The 11,235-nt window shown below is 37.9% G+C and overlaps 1 protein-coding gene across 1 annotated transcript in view; it reads right to left on the bottom strand.

Annotated features, from left to right (window-relative positions):
• Positions 1-294: 294 nt before the first annotated feature.
• The window catches only part of LOC146655366 (uncharacterized), a 30,569-nt gene continuing 19,628 nt past the window's right edge, over positions 295-11,235 (bottom strand). Inside the window, exon 4 of the mRNA XM_085427484.1 lies at positions 295-4,378. Coding sequence (XP_085283610.1) covers positions 4,226-4,378 — 153 coding nt within the window. The 3' untranslated portion in view covers positions 295-4,225. The remainder of the gene's footprint in view (positions 4,379-11,235) is intronic.

The following is an 11,235-nucleotide window of genomic DNA, read 5'->3' as shown; positions in this document are numbered from 1 at the left end:
TCAACTGTATTTATTCATTCATAAAAAAGCCTTTGCTATTCCCAAACAAAACAAAACTCAAGACAACAAACAGAAACAGGGGAGATTTTAACTTCTCAGCCTATGCAATTTCAATTCTGGAGTATAGTGGATAATAATTTTGCTGTTGATTTCCCACCTAGGTTATTGTCTAGCCTGCCCGTCTAGTCTTTGATTCAGCTGCAAATATGTTTACCTTTCAGCAGCCCAAACGTGCCATAAATTATGCCAGTCTACTAAGGAATGCCTCAAAAAGAACATGTTGAGGGTTATGGATTTGATTAACCATGAAAGGTCATATAAAACAACCCAAATATGATCCCATTTAAAAGTTATGGGGGGGATTAGAAAAGTGCAGCAATATCAGTAAAACCCTTAAAAACTTTTGCAACTTTAGACATTTAGCAAGGACAGTTATAACAATTATACAAAACACCTGCTAAAAATGATTTCTGCCGAAGGGGACCAAGACCAACGGTGACTCTCTTTCTCCACACATCATTACATCTGTTCATGCTTTTGTCAAATTCATGATTGAAAAATTCTTGTCATGTCGACCACCTTTATCAGTCGGCACTGAAGATATGCCAAAAAAGCTAACAACTTGCAACTTGCTTTTTCACATAACTGTATGTAGATAATAGCTGTTATCTTAAAGCCCCAAAGAGCACAGCACAATATGCGAACGCAGCCTGAGCAGGGTTAAAGCGAGTCAGTAAAACCCTGAATGTAATACAAGTGTTTCTGTGCTCTAACACCTACAAATGATAGGCGGAGAATCTGCACATTGCCAGGTTTCCATATCAGTTTCATAAGCCGTTAATTCATCTTTCAGTTTCCTCCCTGCCATGCTCTTCTCTCACACTCCAGCTGTAATACAGTACTTCAAAATGAGGTTGTAGGTTTCACATGGCACGATATCAAAAATCAACACGCAGTTACAGCGATCTCAGTGTCACAGCAGAGACAAAAGCAAAAGCACTTAGGTTTGGTGCACATGAACACACACCTGGAACGTGTTGAATTCCAAACAGAGACAAATCAGAAAGGTTACATGGTATGCAATACATTACTCCAACAGGAAAAGATAGAACAAAGAGGAAATACAACCAGAAACAGAAAGTAGTGTAAAACAGCTTTTGCGTTTTCTGTTTAGGTTGCGCTGTGGCAGTTTTGCTAACATAAGTGGACAAATGTGGTTCTCGGAAATAAACAATACATTGGTAAGAGCTCTTTGTGGTTTTCTGTGGTTATGTTACATCTCTTTGTATCTTTTAATGTATTTTTTATGGCCATTAATGTCTCTTTGTTGCGATTTTTTATTTTAATCTTGTACCAATAAGCCAGATGTGTACGGTGATGTTTATATGACAAATATAATCTATATGACACTGCTGTCAGAAGTGGATTTTTAACAATACAAGTACAGATTATTCTAATGACTTTATCCACTACAAGTAATGCTAAATATCTTTAGATAACGCCTGCAAAACCTTCAATTAGTGACCAGTCCTAAACCATCTCATCATATCATAGGAGAAAGCTTGAAAATGATTACTTATAGCTGATGAATAGCTATTAAAATGTAAGATTACACAGCTGACAGAGTAGCTGAAATTCTTATGTAGCAGTGATAAATACCAGCACATTAATGTATCAGTGATTTTCAGTGGTGTTGACACAACTGTGCAAACGTACATTTGATTATTGCTGTGTTACAACAAACTTTTGGGCTAACCTCACAGGGAGTCGTCAACAGTGATTGAACTACGTTAATTCTGAAGTTTTAAATCAAACACATGTATCACACATAATAGCACAGTACATCTCCAAGGTTGCTCACAGGGGCATAAAAGATACTTCCCTATTTTTGTTTGTGCCATGCTTAAACAAACATGCACACTAGGCAATGTCATTTTATTATTATTGGTACCGATCAAGTTAACGTATATTATGTCAATGAATTTGGGAATATTCAACTTGTACCATTCAAACCAACATGGAAAACACGAGTTGTACACAAATATAATTGGTCAGTGTTCACATTGGACCTTTGAAATACAGTGTTTAATGCTTACTACTCCAACCAAACCTAGTCAGTCTGCTTGCTTGGTAAAGTTTGTCAGAAAAGTTCAAGGAGTTGGCTGTGCACCATGCTTTAAAGGAGGTAGGGATGTTGTGATTATTCTCAAAAAAGCCAGTTAAACAGAGCGGGAATTCTATCTTTGTGTCTTTTTCTCTAATTTTCATGAATCAGAACATAAGAAGTATTGGTTGATTTGGTTTCGCACCTCCAATAAACTGTAGTGCACAGTTGATTCCTTCAACTTTCCTAGTAGAAGCATGCACTTTTGGTATTATAAAGTGCTTCGGTTAAATGTATTTTTGCATAATCCATTGACACCACATTATATTCAGATAGCAAACAATGTTCAAAGTCAAGAAAATGGACTGATTTATATTTACCCTCAACATTCAAATGGGAGTAAATTCTGATATTTGTAAACACAGACAAGTGTACTCAGTTGTTTGTATTTACTTCAGATTTAATCAGGATTAAGTGGTAACATTTATTTTTTCGTAACATAACCCAATATCTATTTTTTTAAGGATCATGAATTCTTACATTATAACACAACAAAGGTTTTCATTGGCATCAAGAGTTCAAAGATACAAATACATGTTTTTAATCTGAAGCCTCTATTTCCGCTGTTCGCTAATCACTTAGTTATTTAAGAGTCTTTGACTTGCACTATTCAATGTTTGGTGTTTGTCCAAAACTCAAACTAACTATTTAATGACCTGGCAAGCGTATGGAGACTTGGCCAGGTCTGAATCACTGTGCTAATATACGGATATCGTGACCTTGTCAAGAAACCATTGCACTCTGCCTGCTAATGGTAAAACCAGATGCTTAACGAAGAAGGTGGAAGACAGTAATGGTTGATTAGTTTACATTTAAAGGTTGCATAATGCATAAACAAGACACTGTGAAATGACACTATTTAATAGTTTTGTTGTTCACTTTGTTCATCAACACCACTCTGCTAACTGGATTTCAACTTAGTAACAATTCCTCCAATTTTGTTATTAAACAAAAATGGAACACTCACATTCAGATTTTGGTTATTAACACACTCTTTTTCTTTGCTTTAATGCTGAATACAAAATGACCAAAGAAGAAAACTGTTATTGCATTTTGATGTCATCTTGTAGGAAGCCATGTACACAGATAGTATTTGGTGGTATAACCCATTTTTGAGTTCTCTAGTGGAGATTGGAAGACTTGTATCTACTACTGCAGGAAGTTGGTTCAATATCATCTTGTGTTATGATTAAGGGTTTTTTGATAAAGTCTAAAAGATGCAGATGGTAAAATCTACTTGGGTGGGCTCAGTTCATTATCAGGTTGTGCTGTATATTATGTACCAATTGTTGTTAAAGTAGTCATGAAACACAGCGATAAAACATCAATTTTGCAGTTTTAGAAGACAACAAATTTCTATGCTATATATGTTTAGAAAACAAATGAAGATTCATACAGATGTCTCCTGCTATATATCAGTAACTTAAAAGTACCTTTTAAGGGATAATAATCCAGATTATAGATTCAAGAAAAACATAATACCCAATTCATTTGAGTTCTAAAATGCTGGTGTGCTGTCAATCTGCCACAAGTATTTTTAAAAACATGTTGGATACTGATGCAAGTCTGGTCCGGCTGATTCCTACAGAGGTCCTGAGTCTGCTGCATGATGGCAATGAATGTGATGCAGGTGCAATTCCAAACCAAAGTCATCCATTTTGACAGATATTTTGACCTGGGGAGAACATAATCTTTGTACAAAAAAAAAATTGTATGGAAAGCTAGCGAAGTAAACGAGAAACTGTTCAAGGCACATTTGAATTTCCATAGGCGTCATTTTGCAGAGGCATATTAAGGTATTGCGACTGCCCCTGCCCACAAAGAATTGCAAAATCTTGCCTCTTTGGTAGCATCACAAAATCTTTGAGGCCATGACGGAAAAACATTGGTGCAAACACAAAAAAGGATTAGAGTTCCAGGAGACAAAAGCAGTCTTTTTTGCAAATGGAAAAGCAGAGAGTAGAGGCTAAAAATGAGTTCCCCCCCCAAAAAACGTAGATCCAAAAACAGTTAGTAAAAAAATGCTACATCTGCCGGGTTTCTAGGTCTACCACTCTCATTTTAAACCTGGGTGTCCTGGGTGTTTGTATTGCCTTGTATCCAAATCCATCGCCCAATCAGTATCAGCAGTAGGCCTACACAGATAAGGGTGACAGGCTCCTGGTGGATATGAGGCACTATGTTCGGCAGGAGAACAACCGGTCTAGGTGCCCTCTGGAACAGAAAGAACAGAGAGAAGAAGAGATATTTTAGTTAATGACAGTTATGCTTCATAGAATACACATGTGACTGCATTAAAATGTAACAAAAACCCAGTTATTGAAACAAAAGCTAACTCCTTGTTCTTACTAGAATATCTTGTTGTATATATGTGGGCTTATATAAAATCAACCCAATGCTCCATGAGTTGGTTAACAAGTCTGGTGTTACTTAACTTTGCTTCTTACTGAGTTATTTGACAACAACAACTCTGTTTGACATGTCTTAAATATTCACTTGAGAGCTTCTTGATGTGGAACTATAGACTAATCATTGTCTAATCAAGACAAAAAGGTAAGTATTTTAGGGTGAGGGTGCTTGGTGCTAATCCTTGTGCAAGTAATTACCAAGAAAGTATTTATTGTATGCAGTTTTATATGCCTAAACTTAATAAAACGGTTAAACTGTTTTATTTAACAACATGTACAGTAAAAAAAAAAATTATATCTACATGAAGAATTTGCATTAGCATTTGCATAGTGTGTTGCCATATCGCAAAATGTTCTGAGTGTGCAGTGATGTAGATCTAAAGCTCATGTAAACACCCTGTGATCACTTGACGTTTTAAATCAAAGGGGCAGACACCTACTGTATGTTTACGTCTACAGGAAGCATGTAAGTATAGTTCTCAACATCCTGCCACAACTCTCTTTTTACTCTCTCCATCTCCCGGTGTGAGTGCATTTTTGAATGTACGTGTTTATATAATAATAATAATAATAATAATAATGGATTTATATAGCGCTTTTCAAGGCACCCAAAGCGCTTTACAATGCCACTATTCATTCACTCTCACATTCACACACTGGTGGAGGCAGCTACAGTTGTAGCCACAGCTGCCCTTGGGCAGACTGACAGAGGCGAGGCTGCCATATCGCGCCATCGGCCCCTCCGGCCAACACCAGTAGGCGGTAGGGTAAAGTGTCTTGCCCAAGGACACAACGACCAGGACAGAGAGCCCGGGGATCGAACCGGCGACCTTCCGGTTACAGATACGCTTCCCAACCCCCTGAGCCACGGTCACCCCATATATGTATATGTCTTCTTATATTTTGGGTTCGTATGAAAGCTTCTGATCTTTCAAGTTCTGACTTTTTTAAAATCTTGTTTTATATGTTGCATGACAGCAGAATTTATACAGTTGATCACACTCTGAGAATATTAACTACCTTTACATGAGAGCATACATACACATTCCCAGAACAAGGAATGTGGTACTGTAACAAAAGCTGTCACAGTCCTTTCACTCCAGCACACTTTTAATTAACAGTAGCTAACCTGAAAGTTTGCTGCAGCCGATATTAGCAGCACTTCAAAAGCCCCATCTACTGCCCAATGCTGCCTGATAAACTTCATGTTACCATTTGAGAAAAGCCCACAGCAGATGTCAAACATTAATGCTGTATGTATTCTACAGTGACAATGAAATGGTTCAGTACAAGAATGTATTAAAATGGTAATTTAATGTTGCACTTCCATACAGTGGTGGAAAACCAAGCAAGATACAAAGATGTGAAACAGGAAAACCTCTAAGGTTAAGCTTAGGAAATGCCTGATACAGCAAGTGCCGAAATGCCAAGCACAACTGAAGATGATTGGTTTGATATAATCTGAGCACAGAAGATGTTTTAACAAACACATATTATGCAAACTGTTAAAATAATAAAATAAATAAATAAATACTAATGAAATTAGATATATTTGTCTTCTGTTACTGTTACATTTCATAGAGTTTCTCAACTTTTTTGTGAATGAGGGTGTGCTACTGTACTCCTAATTAGTTAATTGCTTTATAAACTGTTCAGTCAACTCTGCTAAAAAGAGAATTGTCAATACAGCGAGTAAATTAAGTACTGAACATGTCACCAATTTTCTATGTATTTCTAAATGTGCTGTTGAACACATGAAGAAAGGGAGGCGTAACAAAGCATGCAAAGTCATGACACCAGCTGAAATCTATTAGTAATTAGAAAGCAATCCTGCCAATTTTTGCAAATTAAAATCAGCTGCTTCAGTCCCAACTGATTGGCCTATAAAAAGGTCTCATTCCCAGGTGTTACACAAGAAACCGCTTGTGATTGATAAAGTTACTGAGCAGACCGTTGTAGCCTTGATGGTGCTGGTTACAAAAGAATTTCTAAACTACTGAAGGGTCCAGTGAGCACTGTTGGGGCCATAATGTGGAGTTGGAAAGAACATAATTTCACTGTGACGACCACAACCAGGTGCTCCCAGCAAGAAGAATGAAAAGAGTTATCAGAAGTGTTATTTAAGAGCTAAGGAACATATGTGGGGAGCTACAGGAAGATCTGAAATCAGCAGGTACAATTGTTTCAAAGACAAAACAATAAGTAATGCATTCAGCCGCCATGGCCTGTGTGCTCGTACACCACGCGAGACTCTATTGCTGAAGAATAAGCATGTTGAAGCATGTTTAAAGTTTGCTGAACAACATTAAGACAAGCCTGTGAAATACTGGGAGAATGTAGTCTGGTCAGATGAAACCAACATTAAACTCTTTGGATGCCGTAATACACACCACGTTTGGAGAAAATAGGGCACTGGATATCACAATTAATTAATCAATTAACAAATACATTGCACAAGGATGAGAGTGTGATGGTAAAGTGGAAACCGCTCCAGGACAGAAACAACTACATTATACTTTTAACATAAGTTTGGCTCTTTGCAGGCACCTGTACAGACGGCATGCTAACGCTAAGCTAGCCAAGAGCCCAGGGTGATGTTAAAGCTGAGTAAATGCGGACCCCTGCACAGCACCGTGATAAAGTGAGCCATTATTTGTGGTGAAATCAGCCACACGTAAGCTCACACGTGTCTTCATTTGGATAGAGATTTGTGCTGGTGTGTAGGGCTGTAGCCTCAGGTTAATGCTGTTACATGGTAATTATGACACCTTTTAGAAATACATTTCCTTAGGAAACTGGTGATGTGTTCAATACTTATTTTAATAATAATAATAATAATAATAATAATAATAATAATAATAATAATAATGGATACTTTATTGATCCCCATACTTGCTGTAGCTCCAGTGACACATTCAAGCATTATCACAATGTCAAGCTGAATTTGCTCAAATTTTCTTTTTCAAATCATTAAAAAATAAAAGTTGAAGCAAACAAGCTGAAAGCTGAGTCTGGTTGGATTTTGGGTGCCCAGTCCTCTTGTCTGCATGTTATAACAGAAATCACCTGCCTTGTTTCACACTGTGCCCCTCAGCTGTGTCTATTTGTAACTCCTTGCCTCAGTCATCTAGATACACTTGGCAGGCTGTTGACTGAAACAGGTGTTTTCTTTTCTGTACAGTAACCCTGCAGCTGATCGCTCAGTGTCTTGGCCTCAGTCCATTTCTTCAGCAGCAGGAAGAGTAACTTTTCAGTAATAATCTCCCTGGTCAGTAGAACAGGAACACATCCTCAGGGTGGATGCTCAAAAAAAACCTCTCTCCAGAAACAACAAGGTTCCTGTTACTGTGGAAGGGGATCCCCACAATGAAAATTATGTAGTAACTTGTGTACACAGAAAGCCATTTTAGACAACAACAACAGAGACTTTAGCTACTTCACTCAGACACAATGTTGTGCAAGTTACTGAATGTATTTTCTTCACCCACTTTAAACCTATTTTAAGAATAAAACACCTGAGTAACTGAATCCTCTCTTATATAATTAACAGCTGGAAATTACAGCCACAACTACCCGGAGTAGCTAACAGTGGATGGTTTTGGTTGAAATGCAGCTTTCAGGTGTGAGTTTTAATGAGTTCCGTACAAAATGTTTGCTTAAACTGCCATACATGAATAATTTAAAGAGCAGCTAAGGAATTTACAAGGGTAGGAAGAATCTTTTTTTCTTTTCCCTCACGTTGTGGCATTAAGCCTTTCAGATTTAGCCCGGATGGACAGACTGTGCAACATCATCCAGATATCCGCTGGCACAAAATAATGCTGCCTGCCCCAGGCCACACTGTACTCTGAAAAACAGGATCTTTACAGATGCAACAGGGATATAAAAGCTGTGTGGTTTAATTTGAAAAGTGAGCCAAAAGCCACAGAAGCCTCTAATGCCAGAGGAGGAAACAGGTGAGGGGAACACTAGTTAACCCTGAAATGAATCACAATGTGCTTCTAATTCCACATCTGACTAAACAAAGAAGCAAGTTAGATGACCAAAGAGCTAGCAGAATGCTTATTTGAAGAAGACATGACCCTGATTTTTTACACTGAAACAGTTATGGCAGGTGAAGGTAATGGGGTATAGCTTGTCAACCGTAGGGTTAGTTCTGGCAGGCAAATCACGGGTACCAGCTGATAACATTCCTAGAGCTAATCTCATACAGGTTGGTGTGCCATTTAAGATATCTATGCATATAGTTTCTGTAGTTGGGGTGGCTGTAGCTCAGCAGGTAATCTGCTAATCGGAAGGTTGCTAGTTTAATCCCTGGTTGCTCTAGTTTGTGTGCCAAATATCCGACAAGATATTAAGAGCCTGGATTGTTGGAACACCCAAGTTGCTCTCCATCCAATGCATCCTTTGTGAATGTTTCTTAGATAGGAAGCACGTGTATAGAAAAAGGTGCTTATGCGAATGAGACAAGTTATATCAAGTGCTTTGACCCCTTAGGTACTGTAGAAAAGTGCTATAAAAGAACTGATCCATTTGCCACTTACATCCCAGCTAATGCTCTCCCCACTTGAGGCTTTCCCTGTGTGGGTATAGAAGGGTGGGAAGGCCACAGAACATAGCAGTGGTGCCAAATATAAATTGCTGTAGATGGAAATAACAATCCCACTTTACTAACATCTCCTGACAGAAATGCTCTCAAATGGTAACGGCAATCTGGAGACAATCGCTTGGAAGGTGTTAACATTATATCTGTTAAATATTATCCTGTTAGCATTGTGGTGCTAGCATTTGGGTTCAAGTACCCTTGTGAATAGCTTCACAGAGCTGGTGGGACTGAAGACTAAGTTTTATTATCTGTCAGTGGTTTAAATCAAATTCACCATGACAGAGGGGGAAAAAAATTGCACATCTGGAAAAACATCTTATTCTGACAGGACATGTGATACTTTTTCTTCCTTTGTGGATTTTTCCTCCAGTAATCATCACTTTATGAACTTTTTAACTTTAAATCAACAATTCAGCTACACCAGTGTAGGAAGTAGCCGATCACCGGCAGAGAGTCAATACAGTAAGACTGATTTCTCTAAGGCTCAGTTTCCCTGAATGTCATCAGGGGACTGTTGTATTTGGCAGCAAAGTGAAGAGTAAATTCTCCACATGTTGATTTTTTTGGCAATTTAGTTTCATCTCCGCAACCTGAACGTCTGCCATTACTATATATCAAGACTCTTGTCTTGAGTGAAGTTAATACCCATTAATTCAGCCTCCCCTTTCATTTGGCATCAAAAATTGGCGTCTCACATCACACATTACCATTAGAGCTTTGCCTTTGTTTATAGTAGAATATTACACTGGATTTCAACCCGAATAAGAACTTTTGTAAAAGCAATAAAGAGTTGCAATTTTCCTTCGGCAACTTATTTTCTCTAGGCCTTCAGAGATGTTATTATACCTTCTTGTTATGGAAACAGTGAGATTATTATTATTATTGTTAATTTGCTTGCAGCAATGTTTATCATGTTGCACATTAGAGACTTGTCTCTCCTCAAAGCAGCGTTGGAACACAGACACAAGGTTTGTGGGTTTTTGTTTTGTTTTTTTTGCTTTAGTTGGCAGCGTTTCTGCGCTCTTTCGTCACCTCACCAACCACTGTAATGATTTGACTGTCATGATGGTCTTCAGCTTGCAGAGTAAGGGAAGGGCTCCTGTTGGCAGATGTATGGGTCTCATGACGCAAAGCAATCTTACTGAAAGCTTTTTTCATTATAACGTTTTATTTAATGGTCCATTGATGTCTAGATACTATTATAATATATTAGCTGTTTTTGGTACACTGAAGAACATGGGTTATGTGGTTTATCAAAACCAGTGCAATGAAAAACAGGGAAGCTCAATAGGAACTGCTTGGATTCACAGCATGTGAATTTATTCCAAATTAAGGATTTGGATTAATTTCATATCCTGATCAAAAAGGCCAAAATGCCACTTCTGAATGACCTTCCAAATCACAGTATGTGCTGATCTATAGTCATGCTTGGCTGCAAATGAAAGCTGAGAAACTATGAATGACAACATAACAGGAGGATGTGGTGTACCTGAGAGGAGCCTGTATGCAGACTATCTAAAACCACCTCTCATTGTTATCAAATTAACTGCATCTAAGCTATAATTAGAACTGGACTAATAATACTTTATTTGATAACATGCATGCTGGAAGTTTCTTTACTTCATAGATTTCAAAGAAATAGTCTGCCGTTTTGGCAAACAGACTTGTTTGCTTTCTTGCTGGCAGTTTGATGAGAAGATCTCAGTGTCATGTCCATGCTTTGAGTATGAGAGCAGAACGTTTTTAGCTTTGCTTATGATAAAGAACAGCAAACAGTGCTTTACAATATCACACATTAACATGTTTTAACTACTTTCTTTTGCTGTTTTAACATTACTGTAAATCCAGGGATAAACCAATAAACATCTTAAATCAGAAACACTGTGTATAGGGTTGATCTGTTACTCTGGACGATTGGTTGTATTTCACAGTCAGTATAAGAGGTTTGAATTGCACTGCAATCAGAAGCAGATGTATTCCTTTAGCTGACAAACTGCGGGCCGAGAGACTGACATGAAGCCAAAACCAGTTTCCCAAAAAACGTTTCATTTTCAAGC

Source organism: Rhamphochromis longiceps, linkage group LG13 (genome assembly GCF_057381845.1).
Source record: "Rhamphochromis longiceps isolate RC_006_pf linkage group LG13, R_longiceps_female_GT1.1, whole genome shotgun sequence".
NCBI lineage: Eukaryota > Metazoa > Chordata > Actinopteri > Cichliformes > Cichlidae > Rhamphochromis > Rhamphochromis longiceps.
This window is presented reverse-complemented; position numbering and strand designations above follow the sequence as displayed.